The sequence below is a fragment of the Musa acuminata genome, chromosome BXJ1-8 (assembly GCF_036884655.1).
Source record: "Musa acuminata AAA Group cultivar baxijiao chromosome BXJ1-8, Cavendish_Baxijiao_AAA, whole genome shotgun sequence".
Lineage (NCBI taxonomy): Eukaryota > Viridiplantae > Streptophyta > Magnoliopsida > Zingiberales > Musaceae > Musa > Musa acuminata.
In genome coordinates this window covers 15,101,897-15,123,120 of record NC_088334.1, presented here as the reverse complement: position 1 = coordinate 15,123,120, position 21,224 = coordinate 15,101,897, and the positions used below count along the sequence as shown (strand labels likewise).

The following is a 21,224-nucleotide window of genomic DNA, read 5'->3' as shown; positions in this document are numbered from 1 at the left end:
GCTGTTTGTTGAATCTCGTATTTTGATGATGAAACTACTTGATATATGTTTATGATTTAATCTGCGTTTTGAGTGACGCAGGATGCTTCGATCAGGATGAGACAATTAAAGCAGGAAAATCATGTTGTGCCGAAGGAACATGTCAGAAGATTAGACGTTGGGCCGGTGGATCGGTCGACGTATCGACAGAAGGCTTCGGGCCATGGACTCGGGCATCGGGCCAAGAAGAGCGGGTATTGTGCCAAGAATATCGGAGTTGCGGAGTCAACTGGCCGATTGGGCAATAGGCTGCAGGAAAGGACGATGCGCCGAAGAATCGGACGAAGCATCGAGGGACCAATGACATGTCGGATAACTTGGTTAATTGCTTAGGATTAATTGTCTCGATCGAAGTTTTGTTTTAAGTGTGCAGGATTAACTACGATGAAAGTTAGACAAGCAGCAGGAGTTGCACCGGAGTCAAGTTCATGATCACGTTGGGAGTTCGAGAGTTCGACGGAAGTTCGGACGGTCGTCGGAGGTTCTGCGAGAATAGATCCGAGAAGTCCAGAAGCTTGCCAAGCGAAGCTCGTCGGAACTCACCAAGTGGATCGTCGCAAAGTCCAGGAGTTTGCCGGAAGTCCGTAGGAGCATCACCGAGGGTTCATCGGATGATCGACGGAAGTTTGCCGGAATCTCGCCGGAAGAAGCGATTGACGCACCGAAGCAAAGCTGCAGAAATTGTCTTAGATTTAATCGTAGTTAGCACATTGATTAAGTTGGAAAATGGGAGGTGATCCCATTAGCTTAATCTTGGGGCAATTGGGCCCCTGAAAGACTGAAATTGGGCCGAATGGAGCTAACCATTCGGACCCTGATTGCACCAGGAGGTGCAACCGCCTAGGCCAGGAGGTGGCACCGCCTGGGCTAAGTCTCCCAGCGAGACTAGGCGGTGCAACCACCCCAGCCAAGAGGTGGCACCGCCTGAGCTCAGTCTTCGAGCAAGACTGGGCGGTGCAACCTCCCTGACAAAGAGGTGGCACCGCCTGAGCTCGGTCTTCGAGCTCTGGCAGAGAGGTGCAACCGCCTCAGTCAAGAGGTGGCACCGCCTGGGGCTCAGTCTCCAAGCCAGACTCAGGCGGTGCAACCACCCCTGACAGAGAGGTGCAACCACCTGGGCTCAGTCTTCGAGCTCTGCCAGGCGGTGCAACCTCTCCAGTCAAGAGGTGCAACCGCCTGATCCCGGAATTCCGGGATTTGATCGTTTTGAGCTCCAAATTTGAATTGGGTTGGGGCCTATAAATACCCCACCCATTCAGCACTGAAAAGATACAGACCTATACCGAAATCTTGATCTTTTCTGTGATTCTAAGAGCTCAAAAGTGTTGTAAAGCCTTTAAGTCTCCTCCTTCTATTCTTCAAGTTTTGAGTTATAAAGTGAGGAGAGAAAGGTCTGTAAAGGTTGTCTCCTGAGCCTGTCAAAAGGAGAGAAACTATAAAAGGGCAGTTGGCCTTCGCCTATTGAAGGAAGGCCTCTAGTTGACGTCGGTGACCTCGTCGGTGGAGGAAGCCAAAAGTGGAGTAGGTCAAGACTGACCGAACCACTCTAAATCTCTGGTTTGCGTTTATTTTTGAGCACTTTATCATTAACGCAAACCTCCTTCATAACTACTGCTCTCTGCGCTTTTACAAACAAGTTTCTAAGTGCTGATCTTTCCGAATCTGCATTCAGACGTAAATCGGTGTTTTCGTACATTACAGTTTACGTTTACGTTTTGATTCTGCAAAACTGTCTTCTGCGCTTTTACAAACGAGTTTCTAAGTTCAGATCCCTTTGAAACTGCGTCTAGACGTAAAATTGCGTTTAGACGTAAAACTGCCCAAACTGTGTTTAGACGTTTTAGAGGTAAATTGAGTTTAGACGTAAATCTGCGTTTAGACGTAAAACTGCGTTTAGACCCAAACTACGTTTAAACGTAAAACTGTGTTTTAGACGTAAACTGAGTTTAGACGTAAATCTGCGTTTAGACGTAATTCTGCGTTTAGACGTAAATCTGCGTTTAGACGTAAAACTGCGTTTAGACGCAAACTGCATTTAGACGTAAATTGTGTTTAGACGCATACTGCGTTTAGACGTAAACTGCGCTTAGACGCAAACTGGGTTTAGATGTAAACTGCGTTTAGAAGTAAAACTGCGCTTAATCTTAAGTAATCTTAAAATCGGCTTTTACATCGAAATCATTTTTATCGAACGAACGCAGCTTTCATTTTTAATCACTGAAAGATTTTCGCTGCACTAATTCACCCCTCCCCCTCTTAGTGCTCTCGATCCTAACACTGTTAACATACATCACATTGTGTCACATATTCAGCAATAATTTTTTTCATCCCTCTCCAATAAAAATTTTGCTTCACTCTTTTGTAGGTTCTCAAGAATCCGGAGTGCCCTACTGAAGGTGTGGAGTGCATTTCATACAGGATGATTTTGATGCAAGGGGAGTTAGGTATAAGCACAATATGACCTTTATAGCGTAGACCCCTCGAATCCCAAGTGTAGTGGGCTATTGCACTTAGATCCTCCTCTAATTTTATTTTGATATTGCTGATCTCTGGATCCTTCTTCCATTCTTCCCTAATATCCTCGAGGAAGTTGGTGGTAGGAAGGGAGATGGCTAAAACCTTAGCTTGCTCAGGTAGCCATGAGAGTGCATCTGCAATAACGTTTTCTTTCCCCTTTTTGTAAATAATTTCATAATCAAACCTAAGAAGTTTAGTTACCTATTTTTGCTACTTAGGAGATGATATCTTTTACTCCAAAAAGTATTTGAGGCTTCTATGGTTGGTTTTAATTTGAAATCGTTGATCGATCAAGTAGGGTCTCCACCTTGTTACTGCGTGAATAATGGCAAGCATCTTATTATCATATATTGATATATTTTGATGAGAGGGAGATAATGCCTTACTGGTGTATGTGGGTGGCCGACCATCTTGCATAAGAACGGCTCCAATTCTGACTCCAGATGCGTCGGCCTCGATGATAGAGGGTTGGCTGAAATCTGGTAGCGTTAGCACCGGCATCATTGTCATGGCTACCTAAAGTTTGTCGAATGCAGCGGAGGCTTTATTCGACCATTGGAATGCATCTTTTTTTAGTAGCGAAGTGAGGGGTGTGCTGATCTTCCCATAGTCCTTAACAAATTTTCGGTAGTAGCCCGTTAGTCCAAGGAACCTGTGTAGTAATTTCACGTTTGTAGGTGGCCAGCCTTGCATTGCTTCAATTTTTGTTGGGTCTACCACCACTCCTTCTGATATTATGTGCCTAAGGTACTCTACTTTTTGCTAGAGAAAACTGCACTTTGGCTGCTTAACAAAATGAATATTCTCCTAAAGGATCATCAAAACAACCCGTAAGTATTGAAAGTGAGTCTCAAGAGAAGGGTTGTAAATGAGAATATCATCAAAAAATACCAGCACAAATTTACAAAGAAAACTCCGAAAAATATTGTTCATGAGACTTTGGAAGGTTGAAGGAGTACTAGTGAGTCAAAAAGGCATTACCAAGAATTCATAATGGTCGTTATGTGTGTGGAATGCAGTTTTTGGAATGTCATCTTCACATACTTGAATTTGGTGGTAACCGGATCGGAGGTCCAACTTCGTGAATACTCTAGCTCCTTTTAACTCATCAAGAAGTTCGTCTACCATTGGTATTGGGTACTTGTCCTTGACTATGATATCATTTAAAGCTCGGTAGTCGATGCACATCCGCCAAGTTCCGTCCTTCTTATGTACAAGTAGCACCGATGAGGAATAGGGCTGCAACTTGGCCGAATCATCCCTATTTCAAGCATCTCCTTTACGATCTTTTCAATTTCATTCTTCTAGAGGTGAGGATATTGGTACGATTGAGTGTTCACTAGTGACTTTCCTGAAAGGATTGGAATCCGATGGTCATGTTGTCGAGTCGGAGGAAGATTGTGTGGCTAAGAAAAAATATCGGCAAATTCAGCAAGCAATTGGGCGAGAATTTGATCTTCAATTTCTATTTTCCTCCCCTCTGGTTGCTGCTAGAGATGCATCAAAAAGCCACCATTTACCTTGTGCAAAACTTTCTCCATTTGTTGGGTTGAAACAATGGTTACGTTGCTTCCGCGTTTCCGGCGTAAGATGATATGTTTGCCTTTGTAGTAGAATTTCATAATTAATTTGGAGAAGTTCCAAGAGACATCACATAGTGTCGTTAGCCATTCTATGCTAAGCATGGCCTCATAGTCATCGATTGGTAGGAGGAAGAAGTCGGTGATAATTTCTTGGTCTTGCAGTAATAGTTTCACCTGCGGACATCTTTGGTCGCACTTTAGGATTCTTCTGTCGGTGACCTTTATATCGAACTTGCTGCAACCTTCGATGTGGAGTGCCATCCGAGCAGCAACTTTACTATTTATGAAGTTATTAGTGCTGCCCATATCGATGAGAATAATGATCGGTTGTTTTTTGAGAAGGCCTCCAACTTTCATCGTTTGTGGGTTTAAATAGCCGGCTAGTGCGTGTATCGTAACATCGGTCGGTTGTTGATCTTTTTCCGCATCTTCTTCTTCATGTTCAAGGCTCTCTTCTAAATGTTTAATGACCTCTTCTTCTACTGGTTCAATCATAAGAAGTCTCCCCTTTCTACAGCGATGCTTGAGGCTCCACGGCTCGTCGTAGTGCTAACATAACCCCTTTACAAATCACTCCCGAAGCTCTTGTCTTGTCAACCTTTTTAGTGCAGGGACTCGATTGACAATAGGGGGGGCTGAGGGCTTCAGTATTTCTGGTCGGGGAGTGACCCTAGTCCTCCAAGCTTCATGGTTCCATCGCTCCTCTTGAAATCGTACGAAAGAGATGGCTGCCTTAAGCATGTACGGTTGTTGCGCTTTAACTTCTTCCCGGATCTCCGACTTCAAGCCCTCAATGAAGGTCTCCAATAGCTATTTTTCAAACTAATCATGAGTTTGATTAGATAACCTTTCAAACCTGGTTTGGTACTCCTGAATGATGGAGGTTTATCGGATCTTTGCTAGTTGTCCGTTAATGTTCTCGTAATCGGTTGGTCCAAAGCGGATCAGCGGTCCTTCTTTGAATTGTCACCATGAGAGGACTCCTTGAGTATGTTCAAACTAGTCAAACTACTATATGACATCCCCTTCAAGATGTATAGCTATAATTTCCACTATAGATGTGTCCGCGGTTTTATAGTACCGAAAATATCGCTCTGCGCATGAGATCTAACCAATCGGGTCTCTTTCTTCCCATCTAGGGAAGTCCACCCTCATGCGTGAATAGTTGAGGTCGGTCATAGAGCCTCCCCTCTCTTGGAAATCCTCTTCAGGCTTGGTGCAATTGGGCAGAGCTCTCTCCTTGATGTGATTTCTTCGGGCTTGGTGGTTTGCCAAATCTGAGTTCAGTAAATAGCATCCGAATCTGATCCTTTATTCGGGCCTTGAAGGCTTCGAATTTAGCATTGATTGTCTCCTCAGATGTCATAGTATATGCCTCCAAATCTATGATGTTAATATCTCTCTTTTATTGTCGAGTTAAAGACATATATAGGTCGAGAGAAGTGATGGTCGAAAGGGTTGGTGGATCGGTGGATGTAGGCTGTGGTTTAGGCTGTGTTGTTTTGTAGTTGTTTTGGGTGCAGTTTGAGGGTGTGGTTTGGTGGAGTTTTAGGGCTATGATGGTAGTAGATGAAGGTTAAGGAAAAAGTTTTAGATCTGTGGTAGATGACAGCAAAGGTTTGATAGAAATCAGTGGAAGTTGCTGCAAGTAGTTGTTGTCTTGTAAGAGCATAATTATCGTTAAAAAAACAGTGATTTCTCGATGAAATTTGTAGCAAAAACCAAGAGATTTGAGTAGAGAATTGACAATAAAATCTCATTTTATATGACAGTAAGGATAACCATTTTAATCAAGAAAATTTCGATAGTATAACAGCAAGGAATTTGGTGCAAGTTGTGATAGTAGAATTCTCGTTGAAATATTTCAGCGGCTTACGATGAAAATTTACAGTAACATAAGAACATTTTTCGAGATGAATTCTTTAATAGATCAATCTTAGATGGAAGTCAAGATGATCCTTGAAGTGTATAAGAAATTTCGTTCAAAAAGTATTACAAATAGATCGGTTAATTAATACAAGACCCTAAAAGGAGAAAAAAATAATCAAAGTCAGTTATCTTTATTCTCTTATTTTTATTTTCCTTTTATAGAAGGTAAAAGATAACAAGGAATTTGAGATTTGAGGCTACGATTTTTTAATAATCAAGGTCTTTACCAATTAAATTGGTCAGTATCTTTCTTGTTTCTTAAGTCGAGCACCAGTAGCTCTCACAATTAATGAGACAAGAGTAACTGACTGGTAGCTAAGGATACATCCGATGACTGCAAAAAGATCATTGAAAAAAAGGAGAAGATGAGATAATACGAGAAAAGGAAATAAAAACAAGAAGACGAGATAATGTGAGAAAAGAAAAAATGGACCAAGGAATACATATTTATTGTTTTTTGATCATGAAGAACAAGTTTTCGCAGTCTCTAAGGCAGTGGACGATTCATAAATTGTGATATACCATTAACCATATTTCACATAATTCATTTGTTTGGTTTCTAATATCAAAGTTCTTAGCAGACTCAAAAAGGCTCTCTTATTGTCCGTTCTTTAGTCATTTAACAGTTTAACTCGGTTAATAACCTGTCAAATAATACGTGTACACCCATCCCATAGCTACTGTGTACAAGCAATAATAACCAGGAAGCGTCATGGTGAATCCTACATGACACAAAAAAACTCCACGGTTTCTTTCTTACGGAGTAGCTCGCTCCATTTAACTACCAGGAACAACGAAGGGAGGCAAAGCTTTTCTTTTTCCTACCTGCAGCTGTTGCTCTCCATTTTCCTCCCTGATTCAAAACTGTTTAACTTCAGAAGTTCTTGTTGTTTCGGATTAGATTTCAATTTTGTTCTTTTCTTGTATTCAAATAAAATGGCAATAATGTGCAAATAATCCATTGTTTTTTCACGTTTGGAAAGTTCATGCCCGTTTAGTGTCCACACTATCATTTACAGCCCACAACAGTGTTAGATTCATTTTCTTATGCGTTAAATCATATCATCCAGTAAAAAAAATGAAAGGGAGAACGTTCGTAATGCAATTTGCTGAAGAGATTAGCAGAAACACATGATTACTGAAATAGGAATTAGACCCACCTATGCGCCCCAACAGAAGCAGAACATATACAAATCTGATGGTAACCAATAGTTAATATATATATTGTTTCTATTCATTATATAATAGGAAGCATTTCTGAAAACAAACCTTCCTTTTTGAGAAGTACATCTCATTTTCAAAATCCATTTTTACCTGATACTTGGAATATTCTTGATTTCACCGCTCTCTTTTTCCTTCTTTTCCAGTATTTTTACACTATGCTATGTTATAGTGTTTTCAGCGATAGCAAGAAAATACTGTAGCGTAGTATGAAAATACTATGGTATAGTATTGTGCTATAATGCTTTCATGTTATAGCTAAAAATACTGTAACATAATATAAAAATATAGTAATTGGATCGGTTCACATATGGACGGGTGCATAGGGAAAAAAAAAAGAAAAAGACGATGCATATAAAAAAAAAAAGGAGAAAGGGAGATAGCTGAAGGTATTTCATGCGTTAGATAAAATAAAAACATTATTAGAAAATTTTAAAAACGAAAGGCATTTCTCAGGAAAAAAAAATCGAAAACGGATGTATTTTCTTTTCGATAATTCACCCTTGGAATGGGATGTAATATGACGGAGCACATCTCCACCTATAAAAACCTCTCCCCCTCAGTTCCTTGCCACAGAAGAGGAAAGAAAGAAGTTGACCATCTCCCTTGCTCTGCCTCCTGTCGCTAGTCAAGATGAAGGAATGTCAGTGAGCACCCATATAATATGTAGTTTTGCATATTTGAATTATAAATAAAAATATGATTTGATAAATGGTCCAGTGACACTACAAGGATAAATATAATAAGAAAAAAAAATCCTCCTTTTAACTGACGTACAAATTTGCCCTTCAATCAAAAGCCGTATTCCTATATGACACGAATATTTTTGTATTTTCGTATTTTGCGAATATTTTTGTATTTTCGAATTTTGTTTGAAATGAAACCGACGGTAGCTTTTGCTATAACAGCACCTATTTCCTACCATCAGCTTTTAATAGCTGTCGCATGTGTAGGTCACACAGTATAAGAGAGGGGCAAAAGAGACCGTGGCCGTACAAAGGAAGTCCCATTGTCTGTACCTCTCTCTCCCTCCCGGCCTCGTGCTCGCCGGGAACTCTTCTTCCATCGCAATAGATTGGGGCTAGGGTTCATTTCTAATACGGGTACCGTTTCCTTTGTTGTCGTTATCTAATCGATTGTTGGTTTGCTCATCCTCTTGCTACGCTGATATCGCGATTTATATATATAGGGAGAAGGAGAGGTCCGGACAAATAAGAAAGACGGCTCCTTGACTGTTGAGGTACAATCTTCTAGAGTTTGCGTGGTGCACATCTTCGTCTTGTAAGTCTATTATTATTTTTCCTTTTTAGTTCTGTTCTGTCAATGGGATTCGTAAAGAATACACTGTTGGAATTATGGATCGGACAGCAGGAAGCATCTTCGGTTGATGTTTCTTTCGTGGAATGTTGTTGTTCCTTTTTGTTCTTATAGGTTGGTTCGTATCTGGGAAAGTTGCAAGCATGTAATCCCATTTGTTTTCTCGTTTTATTTTTGTTTGATTACCATATACTAAGTCGTATATTTGTTTTTTTTATGGTGAATTATAAGTAATAAATTTCCTGTGACTTCGTTTTCTTTTCATTTGTGGTTGCTATTTGATTTGATCTTTGATTAGGGCTTATTAATAGCTTAATTTCAGAACATTTGTGGACTTATTTTTCCATATGTATCTTCCTATAATGTGTACAATGCTTTTCTTCTTAGAACCTTATTAAGGAAAGGAAGTAATACTACAATGATCTGTAATCTAGGACACAAAAATTACAAACAACTCCCATGTTTTGGGATCATATGGAGAATAAAAACTTTATCGCTTTCTATATATGCATATATATTATATATGCAACCGTGAATAAATGTATGACAGGCTATATTATCCAGTTATCTGTATGAGAAAACATTAACTAAGTATTGTTAGATGAACACATTAAAATTCTACCAGTTTCTTTTTTTATTTAACTTTGTTGACCAAATTATATACATTTCTCAGGGTTTTAGGTAAGGCATAGTGGAAACTTAGCAATCCTAAGAAAATCATTAAAAGTATAATTAAGGTACACAAACAAATTCTTAAAACTCAAAGTTTTAAGTTATCTCGATTCTAGTTTTTAGCACAGAGGGAAGATTGATGAAGACAATATTTATAAAGAGGGCGGTTAAAGCAGGGTGAGGCATCTACATTTTTTCATCTAAATATCAGGTGCCACTTCGATTAAGATAGAGATGTTATAAGTAGTCATAAAATTAGAGACACACTATAGGTAATAGGTTTGAACATTATTGAGGAAAAAGCATGTGAAAAAATTCAGCATTTTTTTAGATGAGGATTTTAACATGTATGTGCATTGTTATTAAAAGATATATTTATGAATGCTTAAATTGTTAGGATCAAGAGCACTAAGAGGGGAGGGGGGGGGGTGAATTAGTGCAGCAGAAACTTTCGACGATTAAAATCGCGTTCGTACGATAAGAGCGATTTCGGTAGAAAATCCGATTCGTAAATCACTTTAACTTGTAACTAAGCAAGATTTAGTTAAAGCAAAGATATAAAGGCAGTTTGCAGTTATGATAGAAATCAGAACGTAAACGCAAACTGAAATATGATGTTTGTACGATAAAAACGATTTACGTCTAAATGCCGATTCGGAAAATGCAGAGCTTGAAACACGATCGTATATGCGCAGAAGGCAGTAAGCTTTTGAGGAGGTTTGCAGTAAAGATAAGATGCTCAAAGTAAATGCAAACCGAGATTTAGAGTGGTTCGGTCAATCTTGACCTACTCCACTTTTGGCTTCCTCCACCGACGAGGTCACCGATGTCAACTAGAGGCCTTCCTTCAATAGGCGAAGGCCAACCATCCTTTTACAGTTTCACTCCTTTTGACGGGCTTAGGAGACAACCCTTACAGAATTTTCTTTCCTCTCTTATCAGATTAGAACTTGGAAGAAAAGAGGAAGAACTTTCAACTCATACAACACTTTTGAGCTCTAAAAATTATAAAGTAAAATCAGAATTTCGGTGGTTTCTGGGTGCCCTTTCAGTGCTGAAAGGGTGGGGTATTTATAGGCCCCAACCCAGTTTGAATTTGGAGCTCAAAACTGTCAATTCTCGGAATTCCGGGATCTGGCGGTTGCACCGCCTGGCAGAGCTCGAAGATTGAGCCTCTGGGCGGTGCCACCTCCTGTCAGGGGCGGTTGCACCTCCTGCCAGAGCTCGAAGACCGAGCTCAGGCGGTGCCACCGCCTGACTGAGGCGGTTGCACCGCTCAGCCAGAGCTCGAAGACCGAGCCCAGGCGGTGCCACCTCCTGTCAGGGGCGGTTGCACCGCCCAATCTCGCTCGAAGACTGAGCCCAGGCGGTGCCACCGCCTGGCTTGGGCGGTTCAACCGCCTGACAGAAATCAAGGTCCGAATGGGTTGATCCATTCGGCCCAATTTGGGTTTTTCAGGGGCCCAATTGCCCCAAGATTAAGTTAATGGGATCACCTCCCATTTCCAACTTAATCATTGTGCTAACTGCGATATTTCCTAAGACATTTACTGCAACTTGCTCCGGTGCGTCAATCGCTTCTTCCGGCGAGCTTCCGGCGAACTTCCGTCGAACTTCCGTCGATCATCCGATGAACCCTCGGTGATGCTCCTGCGGACTTCCGGCAAACTCCTGGACTTGCGACGATCCACTTGGCGAATTCCGACGAGCTTCTTTGGCAAGCTCATGGACTTCTCGGATTTGTTCTCGTAGAACCTCCGACGACTGTCCGAACTTCCGTCGAACTCTCGAACTCCCAACGTGATCATTGTCTTGACTCCGGCACAACTCCTGCTGCATATCTTACTTTCATCGTAGTTAATCCTGCACACTTATCTCAACATATAGATTAGATAACAAATGACAATTGACTACATCATCAAAATCCGAGATTCAACATAAATTTGTGAATAAATTAATTTGTAAATTCAATAGATATAAGTTGATGGAAAACCATTTAAGATGGCAGTGATATGTTCACAAGAGATAGATGCTTTCGTTAGACAAGATGAGTAGAATAAGATTGATAGTGTGAGAGGTAAAGGAAGATCCAATATAACTTTATTAGGAAGAATAAGAAGATAGTTGACCTACTCTATTTCCTTAAACAAGACTTTATGGCAGGAGAATATATATCCAGTCGACTTTTAAATAGTTTGGGATATTATATCTTGTTGATTGTGTTTCAGAAGTTTTGAAGTTGTCTTAGACAAGATTATTGTGGAAGGACAAAATTTGCCAACATGTAACTTTTCTAGTACACAGTCTCTTATTTAGTTATATATCTGAATCTATATATGACCATGAGCAGATTAATTGAGTTGTCATTCTTGTTATTGTTTTAATGAAGTTATTAGTTTAGTTGTCTCCCTAATTGCTAAGCTTGAAGGTGCTTCTCTTGAAGTAAAAAATTCCTAGCTATAAGGGGCATATCCTAGGAATATGGGTGCAACATTTTTGGCTTTATGTTCATGGCTGACATTTATCCAACATAAATATGTGTTGGACTCATTATACATGTCCTATGTTTATACACCTGCACTATATTGGCAGCTGAGGAGCAGCAGCAAGCATTTCCTTTCATTCCAGGGAAGAGGGAAGATGTTCCTTTGAGTTTTTAAACATTTTCACCTACCAGATAAATCCTAAACAATCCAGCAAGTGAGACAAAGATGTTGTAATTGTGACATATGAATCATTTCTTTAATCCTGATGATAAAAATTTGAATAAGGAGCTAGTTATCAAAAAGTCTTAGACAGTTGTTGGAAGCAAGGATTGCAATACCATCCAGTATTTATTGCTCAGAAAAGGTACTGAAACACGGAGCAGACAAACCGATTTGTACAAGGCTAGTATACATGGTACCAACAGTACCAGGTTGGTATTGCCCGGTATAGGCTATGTACTGGGCTTACCACCTGGTACAAGCCTAGTACAGGGTGAAGCAAACCAACCAGTCGATAAAGGGATCTTGTCAGGCTATAAAGTCCCCCAAAACTCCCAAATCTGCCCTCACGCTCACTCTCTCACTCCCTCTCTTACCATTCTACGATGCAAGTATATGATCCCATTTATGATGCTAGGTATTTGACAATCTTTCTAATTAATAAGTTCTTAGAAGAAGCACTAACTTAACATCTTAGAGCAAAACTAAATATGACATTATACCAATTATGGACCATGGACTTGCTGGCTTTACATAATAGGCAGTCTGTTGCATATGATGGAATAAAATCATATAGTATCTGCAATTGTCAACATGGAATGGGCATGAGAACTATTGGCCTATTTAAATTCAGAAAACAAAGTGCTCAAGCTATGATAACTTTCTGACCTAAATTGGCTTTTTTTTTTGTTGAATAATTAATTGCCATTAAGTCCTTAAGACTTGCTTTGTGCATTTCATGGCATGATTGTCTAATCAAACTGCTGGTATTTAGTCCATTGAAATTGCTAGATATTAGTAATCGTGAATAGTTGTGTAATTTTCCAAAGCAAATTTAAATAAGATGCAAGCATCATCTCCTTTTCACATTCAGTTATGTTGGGTCTCTCTCCAGTTATATGATTTGGTTATATAGACAGGTTTAAATGGTTTATTTTTCTTTCTGAACTTGTATCTGCAGATATTGTGTTCAAATTCTTTATTAATATTGTTTTTTCTAATGTTCTTCCTTTTGTATTATTTTAGGTTTGGCATCAAAGAACTTACCTTGCAACATGTCTTTCCTCCAATTAAAATTCCATTGACATGAGTACGAGATAGATACTGTGTACTTCACTATTTACTTCCCTCATGGTATAATGTCTAGGAAGCAGCACATTGCAATATTCACAACTGCAAGTCTTCCATGGATGACCGGGACTGCTGTCAATCCTTTATTTCGTGCTGCTTATCTTGCAAAGAATGGTGATAGAGAAGTTACTTTGGTTATCCCTTGGCTTTCTATTAAGGATCAAGAATTAGTTTATCCAAACAACATCACTTTCAATTCGGCATCAGAACATGACAGCTATGTACGCCATTGGCTTGAAGCAAGGATTGATTTTCAATCCTGTTTCAATATAAAATTCTACCCCTCAAAGGTAACACAACTAGTTCAATATCATTAAATTCTACAATTAAAAGAAATAGCTCTTCAACCCACTATCATATTCTTCCTCTTGGTTTTGCAACTATTTAATGCCCATGCATATATGTCATCTGTGTCATTCTTTACATATTCCCTCAGGTTCTTGAAATCGTGTAAAAACCTGCATTTTATATGTATGATTAAAACTCCTATTTTGGGCTTTTCATATTTGCGATTATTTTTATCTCAGAGTAGCTGGTTAATTCCGGTATAGTTTTTCAGTTATAAAATTTTCTTATGTTTTAATATTTATAGTGCAATTTATTGTTACTATCTGGTTCTTTGTAACAAACTTATGGATTATTATTATCATCCCACAGTTTTCGAGAGACAAGAGGAGCATTTTACCTGTTGGAGATATCACAGAAACTATTCCTGATGAAGAAGCAGATATAGCCATCCTGGAGGAGCCTGAGCATCTTAATTGGTACCATCATGGTCGCAGGTGGAAGACCAAATTCCGACAAGTGATAGGTATTATTCACACAAATTATCTAGAGTACGTGAAGAGGGAGAAGAACGGGCCACTACTATCCCTTGTTGTAAAATATGCTAATACCTGGGTTACTCGTATCTACTGCCACAAGGTATTTTTTTAGACCATTTAAGTATATACTTATTTCTCTCTACATGGTTGCTCTTTTATGGATAAAAGTCAAAATTAATTCTGTAGTAATCTATCTGATAATATTGAGAATCTTCTGAAATGCATGTTAAACATTACAAGTTCATTATAGTGCCCTTTAGATTATTGACCTACACAAGAATGACCGAGTCTTCTTTGATAATATTTTTGGTTAAGGAGCCCATCAACTTTATTAAAGAAGAGTAAATGAACATTGGGTACCACTAATATGACATTTCTCAGTAATAATGGTGTATGAATTGAACTTGGCAAGATTAAAGCTGTAGAGGATGGCCTGAAGGCCCTAGACCAACCACCGTGAAAGAACTCAAGAGGATCCTTTGGACAGATTTGTACAGGGTTATGAATGGTTAGCAGCCCTGGTAACTATCTCTTGAAGAGGATTAGTTTTATCTTTTAAGTGAACTGAAGCAACAATCTAAGCCTTTGGAGAACTGATAGCAATGATTATCATGCTAGTTATAAAATTCCTTGGGTTTAACGAGTCATTTGAAGTTGAAGCCAAAATTTCTGAATGAAGAATTAGTTAAAGCTATTGTATATATACGTCCCTTTACAAATTTTTGTAGGGTCAAATATGCTGTCAGTTCATAAAAGGGACTTGCAAGGGTGATAGCTCTTTAGATGTGGCAATATCATTAAAATGATCATACTAGAGCGGATTGTCACTGCTATACCAGCTTGACATAAGTTGATTGTGGAGTTGCTAAAACAATTCAATGGAGGATTCACTTCCAAAATGTCCATATTAGGTAACTTACTAACTTTATCTTCACCTTCATTTTTTATCTTGGATAATCTTACAGTTTCAGGAAAAATAATTAGACACTGCATGACTGAAAAATTGAATAGATACTGATCCATCCTCATCTAACACAAGGTCTGGTTTTCCTACATCTACAAAAGGGGTTGATAGTACTTGGAAGGAACTGTACATTGGAAGAGCGGATCTTAGCTTATTTTGATGATTCTTTTGTGGGATATAGAGGTATGAGGACCTTTACGAGAATCGGTGAAGGCTCAAAACCGGCTTAAATTGTGTAAAGATATATCCTACCATGCCTTAGTGTCACATGTGAACGAGTGAAATATGAAACATGCAGATTCTTAAGACTCCTTTTCCCACCGTCGATTATGAAAAGAGTGTACGAAGGCATTTTAATGGACTCCATAGACTGATTGTTTTAAGTTAAGCAGAAGTCCATTATGATGGTAAGAATAAATTGACTCACTTAATATGCACATTTTGTAGATCTATTTAAGATGATCACTGCATAAGATCTCTAGTCTGGTGGCTAGTCCAATATTCAACCAAGGATTTAAAATTTATCTTAGGTGCTATGCAGTAGGAGTCATCTTTTGGGCATCCAAAACACTATGTTTTTTGTGAATGACATACTGGAACTAATTATGTGTATGTGAAACTTCCTTATGTCTTGCAGTACTTCAATAGTCCCACATCCGGATGACTAGGGATTGATATAGACTTAGTGGCCTACTATTGATGTCTTGGGTTTAATCACTGTGGGACATGTTGCTTAATATTGTTCTGTAAAAATTATTTAATCAGTGGATTACATGGGTCATGATAAATCTTCTCAGATTATGCCCGTGCCATAAAAAGACAAATTATGCTAATCTATTATATTATTGTACATTTATATATTTATTTATGTATTTATATATTTATATTTGTTTGTGTATATACATTTATACATATACAATGTTTGTATGTACATTGTATATGTGTATATACAGTGTTCGCACTTGCACAGATCATGTGTACGTGTGGATGTGGATGTGGATGTGGATGTGGATGCACAGGTGCAGATAGGCATGTGGGTTGGAGGGTAGGTGCATGTAAGTGTGGGTGTGCACACAAATACAATCAAGAAGTTTAAATAAAATCAGCAATAACATTTTATTATTATTCCTCAAATTGGCATGATACAAGAAAGTTTGGTAATTCTTGCACATTTCAAGGATGTTCACCTCACAATCTTCTTTTAGTTCTTTAATCAAAATCTCCTGTTTTATGATTAGAGTGCTATTGCTACTTAACTGTAAACAAAGGACTGTGTCTATAAGAAAGTTAAGATGAATTCATTGTTGCAATATTATCATTATGTTACAGATTATCAGATTATCAGCTGCTACTCAAGATTTCCCAAGATCTGTCATCTGCAATGTTCATGGCGTCAACCCAAAATTTCTTGAAATAGGCAAGGCAAAGCTTGCACATCTCCAGAGAGGTGAGCTAGCCTTCACCAAGGGTGCCTATTACATCGGAAAGATGGTGTGGAGTAAGGGCTACAAAGAGCTCCTTAAACTGCTCTCTAAATACCAACAGAAATTAACTGGTGTGCAAGTTGATTTATATGGGAGTGGAGAAGACTCTGATCAAGTTCAACAAGCTGCTGAAATGTTGAGTTTGGCAGTTAGAGTTTACCCTGGTCGTGATCATGCAGACCCTCAATTCCATGAGTAAGTTACATACTTATATGAACTAGGAAGTTTGTTGAAGCATTGGGCTAAAAATACATGGTTTATTATTCTAGTTTACAACACTAAAAAATCTAGAAAATTCTTTGGGGTTAACAGAATGGTATGTTGTATCAATCTGAATGTCACCTGTTCATGTTGACATAGAAGCCAAAGTTTGTCATTTGATCATAGCATGAAACACAATTACCATATGGTACATTCCAATTTGGCAATTTCTATATGTAAAATGTTTATGGAACTATAGACTCCCTGCTAACAGTGACAATGGATTTTTCTTTTTTGTTTGAACAGCTACAAAGTTTTTCTGAATCCTAGTACAACAGATGTGGTCTGCACAACCACAGCAGAGGCACTTGCAATGGGAAAAATCGTCATTTGTGCCAACCATCCTTCAAATGACTTCTTCAAGCAATTTCCCAATTGCTACATTTATAATGATGATGATGATTTTGTGAAGCTGACCATCAAAGCTTTAGCTGAAGAGCCTTCTCCATTACCAGATCATCTCAGGCATCAGCTCTCGTGGGAAGCAGCAACAGAAAGATTTCTGACTGCTGCCGAATTAGATCAGGTTGTTCCAGAAAAATCTCCAGCATCATCATCCAAGCCTTTCTTCTCATCCTCTTTCAAGTCTCGCAAATCGAAGAGGAACTTGGAAGAGGCGTCTGTATACTTGCATCAAAAAATTTCTGGAATCGAGGTTGCACGTCGCGCATTTGGTGCAATTCCTAAGAGCTTGAAACCTGATGACCAGCTATGCAAGGAACTCGGTTTGGTTATTGCAGAAAAGAAGCCAAGTCGCAGGCGTTGATACTATGTTTTTTTCTTTTTTGAAATCTCTTAATCATTTTGTTGTGTATGAAAATTGTACCATGCCAAATGCTCTCTCGAACTATGTTAATACAAGGAAAGAGAGATCCTGGGAAGAAATCTCGAGTTCTTGTTGATGTATATTCTTCGTACATTTCCAATGCAAAATCTACCTATATCCAATTTCGCTTCCATGAGAAATCTATGAAACATCATTACTGATGTAAATTATTGCACAAAAGTGTGCTTGTCACACATTTGTTAGACTATTCTGTATTGACATTTTATTCATCAATAAATGAGGTGGAACATTTCCATTGTTGTCATGCGCGTTCGTTAGATCAGTTTGGTTATGTAGTACGCCCCGATCATCCGTAATTGGCTGTGTTCCGCGTCTTGAAAGCAGTCTCAACTCCTGCGCTAGTGAGGTTCACGTGGATCATATAACCAAGCTGCCTTCTCCGTCAGCCTGAAGTATATATATGTATACATATATATATTATACATATATATACATATATATATATGTATTCATCCGTAATTGGCTGAAGTATAAACTGTTCCAATTAAGGTCCCGGTTCATTGCTTCATATCACTTTGTTTTTGGAGTGTATAGATGCATGATACATGGATAGAAGTAGTACCTTATTGGCTCATACTGTAAGGTTACAGTGGTTCTCGAAGGCTTACTTATGGCAGAAAGATAAGCGGGATTCAAAGGATAGCAATTGAATCTAATTCTGCGATTCTGACACATATGCAGACCGAGACAGCTTCTGCACCGTGACCTATTTTTAATATTATGAATAATATTTTTTAAGGTAAATTCGAAAAAATTTACAGGTATGTGGGTGGTGTTTTTTAAGGTAAATTCTTGAAATTTTCATAAATCATCTCTATTTCCAAATATCTCCGTAGACAACTTTACATTCAATTTTGGTTTGATTTGATATGGTTCATTGGTGATTTAACATGATTGAGAAAACGTACATGTGAGTTTACAGGTACGTGGGTGGTGTTTAGCTGGATGAAGACCTTTTATCTTTTTCTTCTCTTTTTTACTTGTCTGTTTATCTTTCTTTTTCTTTGGCTTCTCCATTCTTCAAGGTCTATACGTGGGTGGTGTTGCTCCTTCGTCTTTCCTCTTTCTTCTTATTTATTTATTTATTTAAACATTAAATTCATTAAAATTTTTTGATCATTTAATAATTATTTAAACAGGATAAAATATATTTAGGGTTTTCATGAATATAGTGACATTTTAATCATATTTCTCGAGGAACAAACTGGTATTTAAATCCTCTTTCCTTATTTGATTTTTTTTTCTTTTTGAAATCTAGAAGCTTATTATAACCCATTTTACTATTATATTGGTTCATAGATTATTAAGTTATATGCTTGTTTTTCTATTGATCTCATTGTAAAGTTGATCCACTTTCCGATGAAATATTTTTTATTTTTGACGATATTGATAGTCAGATATTATGTGAGACATTATATTTGAGTGAAACCAATTGTCAAATAGCTAAGATTTTATCACTACCATAGACTTAAATAACTCATTTTATTATGATAAAGATGATGATAGTAATGATGTCTTTGAAAATGCATTAGTTGAAGAAAGAATACAAGAAAGATTGAAGGTGACATTAATTCTAATATTTATGATGCATTAGATGTTGTTGGTAAGTTATTTTAAGTGAGGATATATATGAGAATATTGAACAAATGTTTGTTGAATATAGCTGTAGCGAAGATGATAGTCTGTTGTTAAACACACCAATTCCTTATGCTAAATATGATAATTGTTCATATGTTAATTTTTTTTATTTGTCAAGTATGGTATTTAATGACATTAAGATTATTTTGTTGGTTATTTTTGATATATACTATTTTGTAACCCAATAAATGTCATAATATAGGTACTCTGAGATAGGAATGAATTCAAAATGTCTTAAAAGATTATGTGACTCTAAGAAACTTTGAGATCAAATATGTTACAACTAGAAGTTATAAGATAAAAATATAATATATAGTTGTCAAGTTTCAATGGATGATAGTAGCTTGTGATGAAACTGATAGTTTCAAAATTATAATTTTGAAATATAATTTGCCAAATTAAATAAGGATAATAAGGAATGCAATATTTTTTTATTGCAAATCAAATTAAAAATCAAGTTACTAAAAATGTTAATTATACTCCAAGGATGATTATTATTGATATTTAAAAAATAGAATTATTATATCATACAAGAAAGCTTATTTTGTATGGTAGATTATACTTAATAAAGTTTGTGATGACTTTTGACTAGTCATACACTAATATAATATTATTTCTAATAAAATTTAAACTACATGACTATGAGACTCATGTTCAAATAACAATGATATAAGAAATTTCAAAAAATATTTTGGGATTTTGGAGCAGGTCTTAGAAGTTTTAAATTATATATATGATTTATTTTTGGTATTGATGCTGCAAATGTATCAAGTAGATATTCTAGTGCTTTGATGAAGGCTATAGCTTTTGATAGTAGTAATAAATTATTTTCAATTTCATTTGCTATGATGGAGATTAAGTGTAAAATTCATGAGAATGATTCTTATATCGTTTAAGAATATATATTATTGAATGTAAAAATTTGATGATTATCAATGACTGAAATCTAAAAATTCTTTCACCTATGAAGAAAATCTTCCCAAGAGCATATCATAGTTATTGTATGATTCATCTATCAAAAAATCTTATGATTGATGTATGAGAACGAGATGCTACAAAGCTATTTTTGACTATTGCTAGAGCCCTAAGTTTAATAAATGCATATAAAAGTTGAGAAAAATTCATAAAAAAACTTTCATATGAATATCAGAAATTGAGGAGAAGAAATAGGCATTTGCAATTTTTTTCCTAACTGTTGATATATAATGCTTACAACAAATGAAAAAAAAAGTATAAATTCATTACTTAAAGATATTCATGGCTTAACTATTTGATTAAAATTAAGAAGAGGAAGGTTGCTAAATGATTCTACATTTATCGTGAAATAGATGATGATTTAAGGTTAACTTTGTTAAATGTCTTTGAGGATCAACTTATCTAAGTGAAAGATAAGGGTCAATATTATAGTGTCTTTCCTCGTATTATTACTAAATTATAAATATAGATATCCTTTTAGACATTTATAGTAGATTCGAAGAAAGGAAGCTATTTATATAAATATTTTAATATTTTGATAATTTTATTTTCTCATGCAATGGTTGCTATTGGGTATACGAATGTTAATCCATATTTATTTTATGAAGAATATTATATGATTAATGTTAGGATCAAAATCGACACTAAGAGGGAGGGGGGAGGGTGAATTAGTACTTTCGTAAAAACATTGATTTTGAAAAATTACGTTTGATGAAAACCGATATCGGAAAAGAGTGCTTGACTTAGAGTGAGTGAACTAAGAAATTAATTCATAGGGTAATAGCAATGATAATGAAAAGCAGAATAGAAATTGCATACCGAGTTTATAGTGGTTTGGTCGTCGTGATCTACATCCACTCCCGATTCCTCTTCACTCAAGGTCATCGGTATTCACTACTGATCTTCTTTCAATAGGCGAAGATCAACTATCCTTACAACTCTATCTCCTTTTCATAGGTTGAGGAGAGAAACTTTATACCTCTCTTTCTTTTAGACCTCATTTCTCCCTTAGAATCCTTCTAACTCTAGGAGGAAGTGATTCACCAAACTTAGAGAGATTACAACACTTTTTCAACTTAGAATTCTTTTCTATTTCTACTCAATTCTTAGTTTCCAC

The 21,224-nt window shown here is 37.1% G+C and overlaps 1 protein-coding gene across 4 annotated transcripts; it reads left to right on the top strand.

Moving 5' to 3' along the window:
- The first annotated feature begins 8,239 nt into the window (after positions 1-8,239).
- On the top strand, positions 8,240-17,595 carry LOC135587637 (digalactosyldiacylglycerol synthase 2, chloroplastic-like). 4 transcript variants are annotated; one of them, XM_065079261.1, is made up of 6 exons: positions 8,240-8,392; positions 8,479-8,529; positions 13,131-13,404; positions 13,772-14,038; positions 16,232-16,581; positions 16,894-17,595. In XM_065079261.1, exons 3-6 carry the CDS (start codon positions 13,174-13,176, stop codon positions 17,411-17,413), a joined length of 1,368 nt encoding a protein of 455 aa, XP_064935333.1. In that variant the 5' UTR covers positions 8,240-8,392; positions 8,479-8,529; positions 13,131-13,173; the 3' UTR covers positions 17,414-17,595. The 4 variants fall into 4 exon arrangements, with proteins under 4 accessions (XP_064935333.1, XP_064935331.1, XP_064935332.1 ...); XM_065079259.1 differs by having other exon boundaries at positions 13,010-13,404; XM_065079260.1 differs by having other exon boundaries at positions 8,479-8,570.
- Positions 17,596-21,224: the final 3,629 nt, after the last annotated feature.

Bases quoted from the DNA above. Each gene is read 5' to 3' on its own strand.
- LOC135587637 (XM_065079259.1), top strand. From the start codon at position 13,123: ATGTCTAGGAAGCAGCACATTGCAATATTCACAACTGCAAGTCTTCCA. The intron at 13,405-13,771 runs GTAACACAACTA...ATCATCCCACAG, and splicing joins TAAAATTCTACCCCTCAAAG to TTTTCGAGAGACAAGAGGAG. The intron at 16,582-16,893 runs GTAAGTTACATA...TTGTTTGAACAG, and splicing joins GCAGACCCTCAATTCCATGA to CTACAAAGTTTTTCTGAATC.